Source organism: Alnus glutinosa, chromosome 5 (assembly GCF_958979055.1).
Source record: "Alnus glutinosa chromosome 5, dhAlnGlut1.1, whole genome shotgun sequence".
Classification (NCBI taxonomy): domain Eukaryota; kingdom Viridiplantae; phylum Streptophyta; class Magnoliopsida; order Fagales; family Betulaceae; genus Alnus; species Alnus glutinosa.
Genome location: NC_084890.1, coordinates 27,519,747 through 27,540,541, shown reverse-complemented (window position 1 = coordinate 27,540,541; position 20,795 = coordinate 27,519,747). Strand labels below are relative to the sequence as shown.

Sequence of the window (20,795 nt, the reverse complement as noted above, 5' to 3'; positions counted from 1 at the left end):
CGGACTGGGGGTGGAGCCACCCCCAAGGGCCAAAACCCATCCAAAAAGAAATTGAGGGTTTGCCCTTGGGGTGGCCGAACCACCCCCATGGGCCACGGGGGTGGTTCGGCCACCCCCTAGGGCCAAAACCCTTCCAAAATATTTTTTTTTTTTTTTTTCTTTTTCAACTGTGGGGTGGCCGAACCACCCCCTATGGGGGGTGGCTCAGCCACCCCTCTTCTTTTTTCTTTTTTTAATTTTTTTTAAAAAAATTTATTATTTTTAATCATTTTCTAAAGATTTTAATTTTTAATTTTTAATTTTTTTTTTATGTAGTGCCACGTGTCAACCTCAGCGGTTGACACGTGGCTAGCCGTTAAAATTCGGACGGAAAATCTAACAGAGGTACCAAATGGGTTTTTACCCTTAATTCAGGTACCACCTATGATACGAAACAAAACTGAGGTACTAAATTTAAAAACACGTAAAACTCAGGTACCAATGGAGTATTTATCCCTTATTTTTATAACTTTTGACGACTTGGCAAATTTGTGACGGTTCATTAGCAAAAAACCCTAAAGGAGTGAAATTAAAAAAAAAAAATGAAATATAAATACACTAAATTGAAAGTTTTTGAAATTTAAAAGAGTAAATGCAAAAATAATGAAAGTTCGGAGGATTAAGTTAAAGTTTTCAGCAAAATAAATGATTATCCAGTGGTAAAATGGAAAGATGCATACTATGTCAAAGGAGTGACCAAAGGTAAACACTATACAAGCAATTCTAACAGTTACAGAATTCATAAGCAATGGAAACATCACAAAAATTTGATAATTCCAAGAGTTCCATATATAATCAAACATTCAAACCCCACTACAAACTCCCAAGATCACCGAATGGAAAAATAGCACAGAACACAAGAATCACTCCCCCCCATCTGCTAATCAAAACACTTGCTGAGTTTGATTGGAAATGGGCGGCCGACCACGCCCCATTGTGAATCCCCTAGTTCCATCAGGCATTTTTGGGCCAGGAGGTGGCTTCGAAGCTTCAATAACATGAGTAGACGAAGTACTTCCGTGCCCTAAGGGAAACAAAAAATAAATGTCAAAATTCAATTCAATGGGATTAAAAAAAAGAAAGAAAGGGAAATGAACAAAAAGCAAGAGGCAGCAATTTTTGTCAAGATACCCAGCCCGTTGATGCCACGATAATTATGCCTTCTTGGTTTCCCTCGATTACGACCTCTATGCCCATTTCTCTCCTTGGACAGATAATCCGCTTCCTGAAATGAAGAAGACAGAACAAAGATAATCTCTCTTTTCTTTTTCTTTTTACCATCTAGATCCTCTTACAAGATCAAAGGTTGGCGGAAAATAACAAATTCATGAAATTCCAATAGCTCATAGCAGGGCTCCCTTGAAAGGAAGGGCGTATAATCTGCCGATACAGCTCAATCAACAATATGCTTCAAATGCAAATTTTGAGAAGGGCCTCAATCTCTCAATGGCTTTAACAGAAAATATTTATATATGCTTAAAAAAATGAAGTGGCACCACTGACCTCTTCATCAGGTGTATCATCAAGATGCTCGCTTAAGTTATGATTTTCCTCATCTCCAGTATGATCGGGTCCTCGACTAGTAGTATTCTTCTCGGAATCATATCCCCTCCATGCTTGCCTTCTCTGCCCATACTTGCCCTAAAACAGGTAAACTAACATTGGTACCTGTTTTGGCCAAAAATAAATATGCAATCATGAGAGGTCATACTAATTACCACTCGATTAAGAAGCTTGACCCGCATGCCATTTCTCCAGTCCCTTTCATCATTCAAAGTAGCCACCTGATTCATTACCAGGAAGTGCCAAACCCTTAGTGTTTAATTATCCGAGCAACAAAACCCATCCAAAATATTTACTTGAGGACTTGACACTCACAGCTTTTTCAGCAGAGTCTACAGTCTCATACTCCACAAGAACATGTAACTACATACAAAAACCAGATAAAATTAATAAAGCTGGCAGACAAAATAAAACAACCTTCATTATATAACATTCCACAAATGTCAGACGTTTATCGAAAGCCTCTATTTGTGGAATTAACTCCTAGGAAAATCGTCCACTGAAAAAAGCCAAAGCTGGCAGAAGAGTTTTAATTCAAGAACGCCACGAACAGAGAGCTTCCATTTTCAGAAAATACTATGCCTTGTCCATATGCAATCCAGGCTTCTTTTATTTTTATAAGTAATTTATTAAAGGAGCTTAAGGGACGCAACCTAAGTAAACAAGGAGTATACAATAGAAAACATCCAACAAAATCAAGAATGAAAAAGAGAAAACAAAAGTCTACAAAGTTAGAGATATTGAGAAAGGCGTTAGCAGAGATCCATTCAACCAAGGATTTGAAAAAAAAATAACAAAGCTTTAGGTTCAAACTCGTCTTCTCACAATCTTTGAATCTTCGCACATTCCTTTCTCTTAAAATGCACCATATTTAACATAAAGGGATTAAATTCCAAACGATTTTAACATCTCTCTGACTGACCCTTCCTTTCCAACATGCCAAGAGATCCACTACTCGTCTAGGCATAACTCACTTTACTCCAAACATCTGCAAAACCAAATTCCAAAACACTCGCGATATCATAGTGAAGAAAGAGATGATCATGAGTTTTTCCACTCTTTTTTTGTACATAACACTTCATTACTAAACGTGACATTTGAAAAGATTCTCCAGCTCGAGAATTTTTTCTCAAGCTATCATCCAAGTGAAGAAGGCCCCCCTCAACAGAGTCTTAGACCTCCATATGCTCTTCCATGGGGAGGAGTCAGCGTTGAAAGGGAGGACTTTATAAAAAAAATTTAACCTCAAAGAATTGTATTTCCAAAGCAATCCAACAGAACTTATCTTCACCTCTATATGCAATAAAGGCTCTAAAAAAAATAATCAAGGGGGAGGAGGAAACCTAATCAATTCCGGGTGTCAAGGACCAAAGTTTCTCTTACTGAGATCAAATCACTTATCAATGCAGTTTCTGATCTCTTTATCTATTGATGAGTCAATTATGCCATTTATTTCATCAGCTACAAGGGCATGTACCCCTCTATGAGGTAATCATAAAAAACACAATCCACTTGAAAGTTCCAGTTAAAAGAAGCATATTACTTTCACCAATATCTAGTAAATCTCACCATTTTTCTTAATGCAAGAAAATCTAATCTGTCATAATCCAATGTAGTCAGGAAACAAAACTCCAAATTAAAAATAGACAATACTAAAGAATATTATTGGAAGAAGAGGGAAAATCAATGCATAAATTTTAAACTTTTAGGATAAGTAAATGATGTACAAAAAAACTATTTGACATTGAAGTCAAATTTTCTGGTTACAAACCTTACTACTGATCAGCATATCAGGCTTGCTGCCTTTAGTTGACTCTTCTACAGCATGGGGGTCATGAATTGATATATTCTTGATACTGGAAATTTAAAACGCAACTCTAGAATCAGTAAAATGTAGAAGGCCCCAACATGAAAAATGAAACAAATGAAGCGAGAGAAAGCATTGATTTGACAACGTGGAAAACAGAAATCCGGGAGAAAACATACTTTCCAGCTTCACCAAATATTCTCTGAATGTTTTCCACTGAATGATCCTCTGGTAGATGTTCTACCAAAACAGTGTAAAACTAGGGTCCACAAATTAGATTCTACACAAACACAATAAATAACACATCTGAGTGAAAACTATCAACGTCCTCAGTGTGATACCTTTGGATCCCTAACCTCAGTGAGTGGAAGAGGATGGAGTCGCTTCACCTTCTTCCCATTTGAACTCACAACCTGCAATTGTGAAGTAAGAAATTTAGAATTATGACTTTTAGCATGTAGGCCACTCCATCATCACCTAAAAAAATAAAGGAAAGAAGAGAGGAAGATTACAAGGAAAGAAGATTCCCTCAGTGCAGCCGCTATCATTGAATAGTCCCGGGTGAGCTTTTTCATTTTCCTAAAAGAAGCAATAACTGCCATAGGAACTGCAAGGACAATATGCCAAAAATAATTAAACTCGTTTAAATGAGAAATATATATATATATATATATATATATGTATGAAAACAAAATGGGAAATTAACCCATACGTAACAAAAAATGTAATGTTAAACAGATCGCAACTAAATTGGCACAAAGAAAATGGTACAACTACTGGTCTTCTTTACTTGCATATTCCATCTTTTTTACATACCAATGACACACACATTAAAATAGACATGACAGACATACATAAATTGCTAATTACTTTTGGGCGTAACTGTCCCTAAGTTTCCAACACCCCCCCGGGGGGGCTCACAACCATAGAGAGAGAGAGAGAGAGAGAGAGAGAGAGAGAGAGAGAGAGAGAGAGCTCCTATGTTGGTCTTCCATATTCCAACCATCATCAAAGGAATGACTCTCAATTACAAAAGTGGTAACAAAAAAGGTCAGCCAGTTTAATTACAGACATGTAAATGCGTCTAGATGAGGAGATATGAATACAATGCTATGCCTACAACATATGCCATTCAACAGTCTACTGTGATCAAACCCATTATCAACCCTCCACAATGAAAAGAAAGATTTCATAGTCACTTTCTTAAACAGTTGATGCAGATCGCCTTTGAGAGGGGAAGTGATGAAGATGGAAGGATATGATGATGTTATGCTTGAATATGCATTCGAGCATTTGATGCATGATGAGAAGGTTGCAAGAATTTCTTTGGCCAATAATGCTAAACGTCAAAAGATTTGATTGGACAACTTCTTCAACTACGATGGAGAATAGAATTTGAGTGTTATGGATATGTAGTAGAATACTGAATTGATTGTAACATACATGATTGAACTTGGATGGTAGACTGGTAGTATCTTGGCAAAACTTGATTGTAATATTTATGGTTAAACTTGAATGGTGATATTTACAGTTGAATTTTTTATGGTACTTTGAACGTGTTGGAAGTTATTTATGGCTCTCCCCAACTTCAAAGTATATTGTTTATAGGTTTATACATTTATGATTTCTTATTAGTCAATATGTGTATATTTTAATTAATAAAAAATTTTAGGTTGATTTTTTAAGTTGTTTTATATTAATATTTTATAATGTGGATGAAAGTTGTTATTTACAAGTTAATATGATTATATGAAAATATAAGAAATATTTGGTGATTTTCCATATGAGCCAACCACCAAAAAATATTTTCTGGGCCATTTTCATGGTTGAAAACAAACAGCAACAAAATAGCCAATTTTCTCGAAAAATATTTTCAGTTGAAATAAGTTTTTTTTTTTGGGATAAGTAATTGGCCACAGGGAGAATGATAGATTCAAACTAGTGACTTATGAGGCATAGTCCTCAACCGATTGAGTTAGCATTTAGGGTAAGTTGAAAATATTTTTTTTACGAAAAAATCTCTAGAACTTTTTTTTTTTATAAGCAATAAATTTATTAAAAAAGCATAAAGGCGCTCCTAAATACACAGGTAGTATACAAGTAGCAACCAAACCAGCCCAAAAAGAAAGAGACCCAACAAACGCGCAAGACGCTAAAAACCCAAAAGACCTAAGACCCGAAGCACTCAACACTACATCATGTGAGCCTTGCATTTCCAACACCAGGAGGTTGCATAATCATCACCGTAATTGATGGAGCTTTTCAAATTAAACATCTCCCTCCTACCTTAAGTCTTTAGACGCGCAACCATAGATTCCTGATGAAACTCCTCTTCACTAACGCTAGCATCTAGGATAGCCAAAAGCGAAGCCTCATCCTCTAGAACTTAAGGCAATGTTTGCTAAGTGTTTTTTTTTTTAAAGAGTTTTTTATGTTCTGTTTTTATGGGATTTACAAAAAGAATTTTTTTTTTTTTTTTTTTTTTTTGGGCAAGTACAAAAATTGTTTAGTAAACTTTTTGATATTTAGTGCTTTTTTTTTTATAAGTATATTTAGTGCTTTCAAAGAAACAAACATTAAACATGCTTATTTTGAGAAAACACACTTTACTTTTAAAAAACTAATAATAATAAAAATAAAATAAAAAAATAAGAGAGGTGGTTGCACAACCACCTCTGGTCCTCTATCTTGTTGGGATAGCCATGCGGCTACCCCCTCTCCTTTGTTACAGGTGGCCGTACAGCCACCTCTCTCTTTTGTTCCTTTTTTTTTTTTATTTTTTGTAAGTAACAAGTAAATTTCTACAACTGGAAAAATAAGCGTGTGTTTTTTCAAAATATTCCTCTAAGGCGTGGGAAGTTTTTTTAAAATTTGTTTTGTTTTGTTTTTTGAAAAGTGTTTCGTTTGGTAATATTCTCTAACAAGTGTGTTTTTGTGTTTGAAAAGAGAAAAGACTCCTCAAAACACTCACTAAACATAGCCTAAAATATTGAGCCAACCAAAAACTGAGAAACTTCTATGAGTCCAGCCACTGCATCCCATATGAAACAATATAATCCAAGGACCAGAAAATATTGCAACTTAACAGACTCGGTTTTATATATTGATAGGAAAGAGTGACATAAAAAGTTCAATCTAGGCTATATTAGTAATGCCTACACATATAAGTCTAACAAAAGGCACATCTTGCCAACCACCAGAACACAAAAATCATTAAATCTATGAATCTGATATGTACTCCTTCCAAATCATCTACTGCTTTCCTCTTTTCGAAAAGCCAACATTTTAATGTGACAACAATTAATGGATTCATATTGACTCATTAACTTCATTTTCAAACATATCACACTTCCTTTCAACTCTGCAAGTGAGAATTAAGTGAAAGAGGATGGAACAAGGATACTTTTTAGGGAATTAAGAGTGTTTTGCCCCACTATCCAAAGTGAAAACATATTTGGCACAGACCAAACCAGAAAGGAATGAATCTATGAGATGGAGTGATAGTCAATTAGACCAATCCCAGAATCTCAGCACAGCTAAACTTCTCCCCACAATAAAATGATCTATAAGAATAGAGAAGGAATCAGTCAGCAGTTGGTTGTGTTGTCATACAAGGCCAATCCCGGAAGCTCGGCACAGCCAAAACTGGCTGCTCCAGGAAAACATCCAGGCAAGGCAACCTGTCAGAAGTACCTGCTTTACTCATCACCTTCATTTTCCCTATTCTTGTTCTTTCTAGCTGCTTTCCTTCTTTTCTTTTCTTTTCTTTTTTTTTTTTTTTTTTGGGGGGGGGGGGGGGGGGGGGGGTGTGTAGTAGACTAGTTGTTACTAATGATTTCAATTACACTGTAAGACTCAAGTGCCTACAAACCTTATTCAACTAGCATGGGATAAATATCAAATACCTGTACCAATACAGGTATGCTAAAAGTTCAGTAGATTAAGGTTTTCAAAGTTTTTCAGATCTTTTTTTTTTTTTCCCAAGTTAAGCATCCATCTTGATTTTATCAGTTGGATCTTTAACGCACTGGCGCGGAAGTGTCATGCGTTAGTGGTGCATAACATCAGCATTATCAGTAGCACCATCAACCTAGAGCTAAAGCTATATTAAATCAAACTATGAAAGCTCAGGACATACCAAACCCTTCTTTGTTCTTCTTAATGAAGCCCATCATATACTTGTCAGTTGGCAAATTTTCATCACTGAAATAATACTCAACCTGCAAAACCATAAAATGATTCCAAGATAGATGAGGACTTACATTACACGTAAATTTTAAACAATAGAACCAGCAAAGAAACTCATATTGGGTAAGTCACAGACTCCAGGAACTTGAACCCATGACCTTACACCACCCCATTCTTATGGGGGTGGAGTTACCATCTAGCCAGAAGGCCATTGGCTTAAAAAACAAAACATTATAAAATAAATGTTTCAATAACTTTCCATCTAGCACTCTGATGTTCATGGCCCTCCCCACAAAAAATTGAATTCGTGTATGTGACTAAGGTTTCAAATGCGCTTAATAGGCCTCAAAAAATCAATGTCTAGGAAAGAAATCAATTTAAGTAGGAAACAAATAAAGTAAAGCACATGTTTCAAGGATTTTCTACCTAGCAATGAACTGATCAAAGCTTTAGAAGCCATAAGTGGAGGACAAAACTTTGCCCAAACATAAATTGAATTCATTCAGCTCAACAAGAGCTTCTAAGCAACTCCGAGTTCTCGAAAGTAGAATATTGTAGAAATAAGAACTTCATATTTCTTTGTTTTTCAGCATTTTCTAGGCAACCAAACAAGACATAAAGCTTCTACTGTTTAAAACAAGCAACAGGCATAAACTAAGTACAGAAAACGATCCAACCCGCCCAAGAGAGTCGAGCCATGAATCCCTAAGTCAAGTCAAATCAAACTAAGCGTAGAGGAAATTCTTTCGAATTCAAAGGTAAAAAACATCACTCCTATTTCTCATTTCAACCTTTTCTCAGCAATCAAACAGAGCACAAAGCTTTTCTAGGGTTCAAAACTCAACAAGCTTATAATAAGAGAGTGGAGAGACAGGTCCTTGCCTGCCTAATGATCTTATGCTTTAGATCCTCGGTGAGAACACCGGCCCCACCCGACTGATCTAGGCCGTGCTCGTGATCTTCACGATCGTGTTCGTCATCGGACGGCACTGCGTGAATCTCGGGCAGGGCGAGGTCGTGGTCCGGGGATCCGACGGGTGTGGAGTCAGGATCAAGATCGTGCGGCGGAGACGGTGGGCCAGAGGGGGCGGAGGGGGCGGAGGCGGGACCCTCTTGGCCTTCCATTGGAGGAGGGAAGAGAGCGAAGGCGATCCAAGAGGGAACTCGAAAATTATTTACCCCGCATTTTCTTCTCCTGCCCTCTCTGGTTAACGCTTAGGGCTCTTTTATACTGATGGTGGTGGAGCTTACAAGGATGTACTCGTCATTTCACCTTGTAAACAAACTCAAAAATATAGTGCCATATACTTTAGGGGAAATTCTAAAACTAAGGGCACAACTCCGAGACATGTCCGACGAGACCTACACACTTGTTGTCCATGTATCAAAGCCCCTTAGATTAGTTTAACCTTATCAATAAAGGTCCCTTCTGATTTAAGGTTTAAAAATGTGTGTTACGAAAATTTGACCTTAAAAAGTGTAGTCAACCATTTGACAAAGTTATGAATTAGTTTTTAAAATGATAATTTAATACCATGTTTAGGGGTTCGATTTTTTAAAATCTGAATTTAACTATAATTTAGTATGCGAATTTCGAAATAAATAAAGTTAAAAAATATGTAAAAATAATTTAACTTTTTGAGATAAAATTAAAAAAAATTGAATAAAATCTTATTTGTTTTTGAAAAACTCGAACATTGTTGATTCAATTTGCATCCAAACATGCTAATCTTTAAATATCATTGTGTGCGATTTGAAAATTTTGTTTTTTTCATTTTTTAAAAATGCATTTACATACGATATATTTTCAACAATTTTATTTAAAGTCATTTTTTTACCCGCATAATCTCATGACCAAACGAATTGAAAAATATAATAGTTTTTTTATTATTATTATTATTTCTTTACTTTATATAAAAATGTTTCATTCTTGACAACAAATTACATACATGATTTATCATAAATATGAGCAAGGATGGAAACAAAATTTATGTCAGCATATATGAATAACCAAACCTAATTTTTATGTCTATATATATGCCGAGTTCCGTTTATTTTTTTATTTTATTTTTTTGAAAAGATCTTGTAATTTCATATATGATCAATTACAACTGAGTTCAGAATCAACAACACTCAAAATACAAAACGGAAAAGAATCAAACCACACTTGATCCAACCGCCGAGAAACAGCAAACTTAGCTAGATTATGTGCTGCGAAATTTCTTTCTCTTTGAACATGCCCCCACCGAAAAGGACAAATACTCTTGTAGGATCCCTCGAGTTTCTACTATAAAATTGCCATATTTACCCTCGTCATCCTCATCACGGCCCAATGCCACAATAATCTCCAGTGCATCTCCCTCTAACAACACTGAGGAAAGACCCAAAAACCGACCAAAGGATGCTGCTTGACATGCCCCGAGTGCTTCAGCTATGGCAGAATCCAAGATATACTTTTGGACCGAGCTTTTGGACGCTACAACCTTTCCCCTAGAATCCTAAGCAACAATGCCTACACCCACCATTCTCGAACGTCTATCCACAGCAACGTCCCAAATTCCCAATTTAGTTTAATAACCCATGTAGGAGGTGTAGACCAATGGATTGGACCTGGAGGAACTCGTACTTGCTCCAGAGGAAGCGCCTGTGCCTGGACGTGGTGATATTCATCAACTGTTTCTTTGGCACCTTTCAACAAACAGTTGGGAGGTGTCATCGTTCCTTCAAAAATGTAGCGATTGCGTCGGAACCATATCCGTTGGGCTACCACTGCAACTAACTCCATATCCTCCATATCGAACCTGTTGCCAAGCATACCAAATAGAGTTAAAAAATCACCTGCCGAGAGATTACATTTGTTGAGATGATTGGGGCACTCAGCCCAGATAACACAAGGAGCAGCACAACTCCACAGTGCATGGTAACTTGATTTAGCTTCTTGACCACATAATTGGCAAATAGGATCATCAACTATTTTACGCTTACATAGCTTTTCCTTGGTCGGCAAAATATCGTTGCAAGCCCGCCAAAGGAAAAGCTGGATATATTGTTTGGGGGACGTTAAGCTGCCAAATAATTTTTCAAACGCTTGAGGCGGCATTGATGGTTGAACAGCTACAAGTGAGTCGTGCTCAATGTTCTAACTTTAGATGATATGCACTCTTCACCGAAAACTCCTCGTTTGAGGTGCCCGCCCATATCCTTCTATCCTGCAATACCGATGGATTTATAGTAGCATCACAAATTTGCTCAACTGTGTCAATGGGGAAAAGCTATTCCAGAAGAGGTATGTACCGCCACTTTGTAACTAGACTTATTAGTTCACTGACAGTAGCTTCCGGGTTGACACCTTGGATAGGTGCTTGAATACTGTTAGAGTGATTAGAATAAATCCAATTATCTCCCCAAATCTTTACCTTGGATCCATCACCAATACGCCACATGAGGCCATCCTTAAGTAAAGGCTTAACATTCCAAATGTTTTGCCAAGCATAAGAGGGCTGTGTACCAAGAGATGAATTCAGATAATCACCATCCGAAAAATATTTTTCTTGAAACACCTTTGCTGCCAGAGAGTTGCGTTGTTTGATAAATCTCCATCCCTACTTGGCTAAAAGTGCAGTATTGAAACATTCCAAGTCATGATACCCCAAACCTCCCAACTTCTTGTTTCTCCCCATTCCAGTCCACGACATCCAAGCTATTTTACGACCATTCTCCTTAAACCCCCACCAAAACTTACCCATCATGGCATGGATCTCATGACATAAAGCTTTAGGGAGGTGAAACACACTCATTGTATAAGTCAGTATAGCTTGAATAACAGACTAAAGTAAAATCTCCTTGCCCGCATGAGATAAGAATTTTTCCTTCCAACCGTTAATACGCTTCCAAATTATTCCTTTGATCCCATTAAAAGCAGATATGCGAGACCTCCCCACTAAAGCCGATAAACTAAGATACTTCTTATAATGATTTGTTGAGCTCACCCTGTAGCTTGAAAGATAATGTCTCGATCCTCCTCGCGGGTATTATAGCTGAAATACAGGGAAGTTTTCTCCCTATTATGCTATTTTCCCGAAGCTTCTTCGTAAGTGGATAATAAATCTTGGATACTCCCCCACTCTCACAAATTAGCTCTACAAAAAAAAAAAAAAAAAACTATCGTTCGCAAATAAAAGATGTTGAATGCGAGTACCTCCGTGGGATATAGGAATCCCGGTAATTGCACCTTCCATCGCGATCCGATGGAGCATAAAACTCGTAGTCTCTGCACAAATGATAAAGAAATAAGGCAATAAACGATCACCTTGGCAAAGGCCACGTGAAGGCACAATATTTCCATGTGGCTACCCATTGATGAGAACGGCATAGGTAACTGTTCGAACACATGTCATGAGGAGATGAATCCAACAGTTGGCAAACCCTAATTTCCGCATCATTGCCTCCAAAAAATCTCATTCAAGCCTATCATAGGCTTTGTTCATGTCGAGCTTAAGTTCCATAAAGCCCTCCCTCCCCTTTAATTGGGTATCTAATTGGGTATCTATGGTATAAAGGGTTTCAAAAGCAACAAAAATATTATCCGTTATAAGTCTCCTTGAAATGAAAGCACTTTGCTCCGGGGAGATGATGTGAGGCAGCACATGTTTGATTCGATTGGCCAGCACCTTTGAAATAATCTTATAGAGTACATTGCATAGGCTTATATGACAGTAATCTGTCACTCGAGTTGGGATGTAACTTTGGGGATCATGCAAATATTTGTCGCATTGAGAGCTGCATCAAAAGGATCGCCATTGAGGAAATGAAGTGCAGCCCTCGTAATATCCGGACCCACTGTGTGCCAGGAATTTTGATTAATCCAGCTGAAAACCCATCCGGATTAGGAGATTTTAGGGGGTGCATTTGGAAAAGTGTCATTCTGACCTCCTCTGCTACAAAAGGCCGTAGCAGCCCAGAATTCATTTCGTTCGTGACCCTAGGTTCCACCGAATCCATGCAATGGACAATACCTACCGGGCCTTGTGTGGTAAACAAATCCCCAAAATAATCAATAATATGTTTACTAACCTTTTTCTTGTGCCGCAAAACCCACCCGTTTGCATCCGTAATGATTTTGATAGAATTAATCTTGCGCCTATGATTCGCCCAAGAGTAGAAGAATTGAGTGTTTCTATCCCCATCCAAGTACCAATTTCGCTTGGCACATTGCTTCCAACAGACATCTTCCCTATCCAAAATTTCTTCAATTTCACTTTGCAGAATATTAATAGTTGCCATGGAACCTGGAACAACCCGTTGTTGGAGGTCCAACAATTGTTTCTCCTTCTGTTTTAAGAGCTCATCTGTTTTGCCAAACTTCCGAGCACTCCATTTAGAAAGGACATGTTGGCAAGCCGAAAGACGGGCTTGAACTTCTGCAATCAGTTCCACCCCCAGCTCATCGTTTGCCCAGGCAGCTCTAATTAAATCTGGATACTCCTCATCCTTAAGCCAAGCTAATTCAAATTTAAAGCGACATTTATAAGAGTATCGCTCAATCGGTTTCTTTGAGAAGGAGACATGAATTGGATTATGATTGGATGGACAAGCTGCCAAAACATTAACGATCACCACCTTAAATCGAGAACACCAAGCATGGTTAGCCAATGCCCAGTCGAGGTGCTCTTGCGTGAAATCTGCAGCCCCTCTTCAATTGCATCATGTAAACCGTGGTCCTAAATACCCAAAATCACATAGTCCACAATCTTCCACTGCATCCTGAAAGCTCACCAGTTGGGACTCTCGCCGAAAAGCCGCCCCATCCTTCTCGGTTTGCTCCAAAATTTCATTAAAATCACCGGCACAAAGCCACGGCAAGGAATTGAGCGTTTTCAAATATTTGAGAAGTGTCCAGGATTCCCCCTGATGAGTACTATCGGGCTGAAATGGGCCTATTTTAAAAGCTTTTAAAAAATAATTTTGACTGATTTTTAATCTTTTGGACTTATTTTAAAAATATAATGCAATACAAAAATATGTAAAACCGATAAAAAATAAATAAATATTATGCATACGACCTCAAAATACTAATAGTAATCAATGCTCATAAGAAACACCCTTATGTTTTTTTTATACACGATTTAATGAGCATAACAAACAAGTCAACAAAAAAAAAAAAAAATTACAAATCCAACATAAAAAACAATAATATTACAAATTCATAACATAAAATATATATATATATATATCACATTCATAAATAAAATATATATTAGATATAAAGGATATACGAATGTAAACTCAACACACAATCTTCCACGGGCAAAAATCAGTTGGAAACCACACTCTTACGGGTCTCACCCATAGTATTTTCTCACAGAAAAAACCTTAGAGATAAGACTTGATTATTAGATTTGAACTTCTATAATATTGTATCTATGGAGCATTTTGCTCTATGTTGATGTTTATCTATTAATATTGAAAGTTATGTTAAAAAAAAAAAAATTAATTTAACTTACTACTATTGTTTTGACAAAAATAAAAAATAAAAAATGATTAATTTGACATGGAGTACAACCATGACAGTGAAAAAAAGGATCTTGTTGGGAAGGACATTCCATTGGCCCGTTTGGCCCTTTTTGTCAACGGCAAGTCGTTAGCATATATTTCCTTAAATTGACGCCTTGCTTGAGTTCAATTTGTCTTGGCTAAAGCATTTAAAGCTACTGAACAAGTTGAACTCAAGGAGCGCGTCAATTTAATATAGTTGTTGGAAAAAAAAAAAAAAATGAGAAAAAATATTTAAAAAGATTAGTGAAAATAAATAGCTAAAATAGAAAGTAAGACCTAATAAGTACTTTAGAAAAGTAGATAATTAAAATAAAATAAAAAAGTAATTTTTTAGTTGAAAAAAGAAAAAGAAAAAAAGAAATTGCTAAGCCTAATATAAATGCTCTTACAAAATCATGAAACTTAATAAGACACTCATTTTGGATAACAACTAAAGCAACACATAATAATACATAGGCAAGCGTATTAGGTATATAGGTTTTACCTAATACCATACACGTTAAAGCAACACATTCCTTCCTTAACAGCCCTAAACCATGGCGAAAACAAACAACAAAAAACCAAACCCAACCCCCAACCTTAATCCTCCAAACCCATTTCGATTACACCCAGAAAACCACACCCTCACGTCGTCCACCACCGGCCCACAGAGCGAGCTCATGTCATCGCTTCTCGTGTTGTAATACACGCTGTAGAACGCAATCCGGGTCCTCTCCGCCTTGGCCGTGAAGTTCAGATTAGCGCTCTGAAAGGTAGAGTTGGAATCCGGCGTGTAGTGGATGTTTAGGGCCTGGTCTCCGGCGTGGGCCATGACGGCAAGCGGCTGCTTGCATTTGTCTCCGGCTTGCCCCAAGGAAAAGGTCAAGGTGTAATCTTTGTCTGGTGCTGTTTCGACCATTTGGGAAATTATGCCTTCCTTGCCTGAGAGCAATTCCACTGCCCGCCTGCCTTGTGGGACGGTGTAGTGGTCGGAGTCAATGTAGCGGACGGCCCTGTTAGATTCAACGTTCCAGCCCGGTAATGAGGATATTTCTTCGTCGAGGTTGGTGGGGAGCAAGACGCCGAGTGAGGCGTTTCTTACCATCCATGGGCCTTCTTCAAAATCGCCATTGGTAGCCGCATTGTCTACAAAGAGTACAGCAAATTACGCAGCTTATCAGCAATTTATTAATATCCGAATATATATAAGATGAAAAACAGGCATGGCATTCCGTTATGGTTGACTTGGACCCATTTTCACCGTCATTCTTTGAGCCTAAACTTCAAATTTAGGGAAGCAAATTATTTTTTCTCTATTTAAATGCATTTCATAGTAGCTTTTTTTTTTTTCTTTTTTTTTTTTCTATACTATTTAAATATTCTGTAAAGTAAACGCTAAGAAAAAGAGAAAAAAAAAAAATCATTTAAATATTATTTTAAATAAAAAATAAAGTTAAATGAATATCTGAAGTACAACTTTTCATTTCCTTGTTCCAAACACATAGTCTCAATCCCTTCTTTGATTAATAGAAATTCGGTCTCAACCCACTTCTCATTTGAAACATGTTGGGAAAAGTTATATCGGCAGAGGTTGGAAAAAATGTGCAACAGGTATGCAGTTTAGTTTAATTTGGGTATTGATGTTGATGCTACAAATTTTGGTATTAATGACTTTTAATTTGCTGTTTTCTTTTCTGATGGTGAGCTACTTTTGAACATGAAAGTAATGACGCTCAATCCATTTGACAAGGATTTTGATTTAGTAATATGAACAGTAAATATAAAAAAATATAAAATAAAAAATTATAAGATCCACCTATCTAAGCAGGTGGGCGGACAATATAAAATTTGCTTAGACAAATAAAGCCTTATATTAATTCTATATATATATATATATATGGTAATATATTTACTCTCTCTCTCTCTTCTTTATCCATGATTAATTTAGGTCAAATAAATCATATTTTAACTCTTTTATTATCCAAATTACTAATTATTCAAGCTACGATATTACTTAAAATCTCTATCTATTTGACAAACAGATAGCCACCATTTCCGGTTCCCCCACAAATCAGACAACCACATTGGATGCTGCTCTATAGACTATAATCAAGGTAATCAAAAAGCACCATCTCCATACGTGTAGTGGGACCAAGCATGCGAGAGTAACGAGGTAGCCTTTGACACTAAGGCCAACAAAAAAAAAAAAAAAAAAACAAAAAGTTGACAAGAAAAAAGAAAAGAGAGACGTACCTTTGGGTCGATCGGGGGTGAAAAGCTTTTTTATTGCAATATCATCAATGATGGGCCCACAAGAGGGGTCATCCTCCATGCCCGGGTTCCTAAAAGCCAAACTCACATCATCCACCTCCGCCTCGAAAGCCCACGCGTAGGGGTCCCACCCCTGCACGTTGTACAGCGTCTGCAGGTCTATCGTCTGCGATGCTGGTGTCACTGACACGTTCAGTGACTCCAGCTGTGCGCACGTGCGAGCCGCACTGAACGTGATCGAGTATGTAAACCCCTTCTCCACCTTCAAATCCTGGCTGATCTCCGCGTCGTTGCCCAGCCTCACCGCGTGTCTACCTTGCGGTATGATGAGGATCATCCCACCCTGTTTTTGCCCCGCTTCCACCAGCTCAACCATGCCCTTGGATTTCCAGCTTGGGATTTCCACGGACCCGCCCCCTACGGCCTCGCTTGGGAACCCGTTCGATGGAGGCGTCTCAAAATCACCGTTCGTTACAAGGCCTGCAATAGGATAATAAAAATGTTAAGCACATTTCTACAAAAAAAAAATTAAAAAAATGTTAAACATATTAATTTGGTATTTATCATTAGAATATTTATTAAATAATCACATTAAAAAATTTAAGATAATTAATGATCTAAGATTGAATTCAAATATCATTCTTCTTTTTTAAGAGCAAGTCCTAAATGTCACTAATGCTCTAAATCATATATACTTACCACAAGTCCATGTATTACATGTGCTACAAAGCTTAATAAGCTTAATAATATAATTTTTCTAAGCCAAAACAAGCCTAACTTTCTTTCCCATATAGGTTTGGGTTTGGGAACCAAGATTTTTTGTTCGTATTGCAGGCAATTGAAAGGGATCCCGACGAAACCTACTTGCTTGAACACATGTTTGAGCAAGTGGGCCGCATCAAATTCCTTTATGGGCAGCCATGTAGCGGTTGTGCAGGATCGACTAAATTACAACCTATCTTAAGCTACAAGATGAGTAGTTAAGCACAGTCAAAAGTAATGTTACTCTTTACACTTAAAAATAAATAAATAAAAAATCACATTAAACAAGACCCGACAACCGAAATAGGTAGGGAGAGTAACAAGAAAATATGATATGTATAGGGCTTCACTTGGTTCCTGACAAAAATCGTAGGGCCCGAGGAGGTTGTAGAGCTGCTGATGCATCTTTGTCGAAGAGACAAGAACCTTGTCATCTATCCAGACGGTGAACAAGTCGCAACTTGCTCAGCAAACAACAAAAATTGCACCGAATTTGTTAAGCCACGTTTGGAAGCGGGACGACAAGTAGGAATGTTTGGCGTGAGCAGTCTCTTTCTTCAGTAGAAACTAGAAAGATGTGCTAAATTCATACAAATTCAGTCACACCCTTTTTCTTTTCGCTAATTCTATTACTCAATCCATGTTAATCCTTTTTTAATACAATCATACATTTTTCATTTTAAATGAACCCTTGAAAGTTCAAATCTTATTTTCATATTCAATGCTTAAAAAGTAATAAGAATAGATCTATTTTGGACCGTTTCTTTAACAAATTGATGCGACAGTCCAAGTAGCACTCTAACCACTAAAATGTATACCGTCATCTGACACTCATTTTCCTAAAATATTGACTAATCACGTGAATTATAAGGAAAATACTTAGGTAGACTCCTATGATAAGGATCCACATCAATTTGGACAGCTAATTCCTGTGGATGGATTCCTATCCCTCATTTGGTATCATAAAATAGGTTGGAACTATATATATTGGGTTCTTTTGGCATCATTAGCCACAAAAAGCACACATTGCAAATTGGTTACCAAACTATTTAATATTTGGTAGTTAGTACTACTGGTGTGAACAAGAAGTGATGCTCTAGACAAAGCAGATCTTCTAAAGATTATCTGTCCAAATTTGAAAAAATTCAAACAGGTAATTGTGAGAGACAATTCATAAGACTCAATTGACCAAATAAAAATTGGGTTGTCTAAACACTTCTCCGGTTAGGTGAGTTCCATTAGTTATTTCTCACCATCGCCGGTCTGAATTATCTTAAATTCGGGTAAATAATTTAAAAGAATCCTAGACATAACTCAAGTGTTGAATTCATGGCTCAAAAAAAATTAGGAACTCTATCATGCTGCCACAAACAACATCTTCATGGTAGGGATTTTTTCTTTATATGGATAACCTTATCTATATATGGGCCTCAAGCGTGTGAAAGTCTGTGCAACCACAAAGAACTAACTAAAATGAAAATAACAATAATAATAAAATAAAGACAAATTAAGAAGAGGCTCATGCAGAGAACATGAGGATGCCCCCATCGTAGCATTTCTCATCCTTATAACGACAAACAATGATGTGATATGAGAACGAATCAGGATTCGTCCTATCAAACTGATCTTCAGGCCGCGGTCATCCAACGGGCCCCACCCCACCGTCTAAAGGGCCATCCGTTTCAACGCCGGTCTTCTCAACTTTGACCGAGAAAAAAACGCGTTTTTCACCGTCGCTGTTTTACGGGCACCATGCAGCTGGAAATCGGGATGATAACCCCATAAAAACAATGAAAAATAATGTTCGGTGCCAGTGTCCTTTACGGAAAGGTCCTTGTCGTTTTGTCAAATTAGACGAGAAAAGCACCTGATGTTTGGCGGGAACATGGTCCACTAGGGTCATTTTACCCCCCTCAGAAAGTGAAAAGGAAAAGTAATAGGGGCCGGCCGGTCCTTACAGCACCACATCATTTTTCTAATTTTCTCGATTCTCGCTTCAGAGAGGAAAATATTTCAAAGCCTAAGTCCTAAAGTTTGACAATTAATATATTTTTTTTCTTGGCACCAAGACATAAACATAGTGATTACAGCAAGTTTAATAGATAGTTTGCTGAGAAAATTAAATTGTTTAGCAAAAAAATAAATGTCAGGACACGTTTGGAGGTGAGATTTTTTTTTTTTATATATATTTTATTATATTTAAAATTGCAAATATGGAAAAAATTTATTTTTTAAAATTATGTTTGAGTGGTTTAAACTTTAAAAATTTAAGATAAAATTAAAAAAAAAAATTAGATAAAACTTAAGTAGAATTTAAATTTAACAAAATAATCCAAATATATATTTTAAAAATAATATAATATAAAAAGAATAAATGTGTTACCGAACATTCCCTACATAGTTTGAAAAATGACAACTTGCTATCAACTCTGCAATCCAAATTGTGTCACCAACCGACCCTATTTGAAAGAGGTTCCTACTTCCTAGTACCTTTATTACCTTTATGATGTTCATGAAAAATCGCTTGAAATTTATTATGGCCGGCAATTTTAAATACGATTCACACCCGCGACATCAGCGTTAAATTAGCTTAGCTAAAGTTAAAGAATTTGACCCCGGTTTGATTAAATAGTATGGGTTAGAGAAAATTATATAGATCAGAGAATAGACAAAAAGCGGGTGGGCCTCGAGTCCTGTGGGTTTGATTCTTGAAGACCATAATCAATGAATCATCTCTATTTCAAACTGATCAATCACTAACAGAGGGATTCGATGCAAAATTACTACTACTATCATCTGGGTTCGTTGGATTTCAGCAAAATACACTTGCTCCAGCAGCACGCTGCTGGAGCCATTGGAGAAGAAGAGTGAACTAAACACTATATTGCTGGTGGAGCCATTGGAGAAGAAGAGGGAACTAAACACTAAACACCTCATCTTTCCCCACCACAGACCAGTCCAATGTCTATATAATATACCCACATATCAGATCTCAGAAATAACAAAAAGTGAAAACTAATAGCAGATGTTATCTGAACTTTGACAGAGAAAAATGGGAACCAAGAATCAACAACATAGGTGGGCAGATGAGAAGAAAAAACATACCATCTTCTGCTATGATTGTGGAAGCCAAATGAGCAAAGAGAAGCATCAACAGAGATACCCATTTGCTTCTTCTGGAGCTCTGAGCCATCTTCCGGCCAAATCTCTCTCTCTCTCTCTCTCTCACACACACACACACAGTTGCTCTCTAAGTTTGTTCTGCTCAACAGCGACAGAGGCAAGAGGCAGTAGTGAGAGTGGGAGAGTGTGTGTCCTTTTATGCAAGATTCCAGTTCTTACTTTATTTAATCGAAGTTACTTTAATATGATTTAATTTGACAAATTAAAATAAAAAAATAAAAAGCCTTCTTTAAATTTTCAAATAATAAAAGAATAATAAAAGCAAAAGATCTTCTTATTGTTCCCACTAAAGCATTCAGTTTTATCATTTCTTTTTTCCATTTTTTATAATTTCCTTAGCGTGTTTTGATGGCTGTGGTCTGGCAGCGGGCCCAGTCACCCGCCGTATTACGGAACCCGACAGTGCTCAGACCTCAGAGACTCGTGAGTTTGTCTACTTATTTATCAA

General features: G+C 37.1%; 2 protein-coding genes across 2 annotated transcripts; both read right to left on the bottom strand.

The window, feature by feature from the left end:
- Positions 1-660: 660 nt before the first annotated feature.
- Positions 661-8,786, bottom strand: LOC133868356 (la-related protein 6A). The gene is made up of 11 exons (XM_062305227.1): positions 8,480-8,786; positions 7,548-7,629; positions 3,922-4,016; positions 3,751-3,822; positions 3,589-3,668; positions 3,374-3,458; positions 1,918-1,965; positions 1,758-1,823; positions 1,543-1,680; positions 1,171-1,264; positions 661-1,063 (listed from the first exon to the last, which is right to left on the bottom strand). The coding sequence occupies exons 1-11, from the start codon at positions 8,720-8,722 to the stop codon at positions 924-926; spliced, it is 1,143 nt and encodes a 380-aa protein (XP_062161211.1). The 5' UTR covers positions 8,723-8,786; the 3' UTR covers positions 661-923.
- A 5,762-nt stretch (positions 8,787-14,548) lies between these two features.
- LOC133868789 (BIIDXI-like protein At5g11420) lies at positions 14,549-20,462 on the bottom strand. The gene is made up of 3 exons (XM_062305802.1): positions 20,270-20,462; positions 16,385-16,882; positions 14,549-15,277 (listed from the first exon to the last, which is right to left on the bottom strand). Exons 1-3 carry the CDS (start codon positions 20,355-20,357, stop codon positions 14,682-14,684), a joined length of 1,182 nt encoding a protein of 393 aa, XP_062161786.1. The 5' UTR covers positions 20,358-20,462; the 3' UTR covers positions 14,549-14,681.
- Positions 20,463-20,795: the final 333 nt, after the last annotated feature.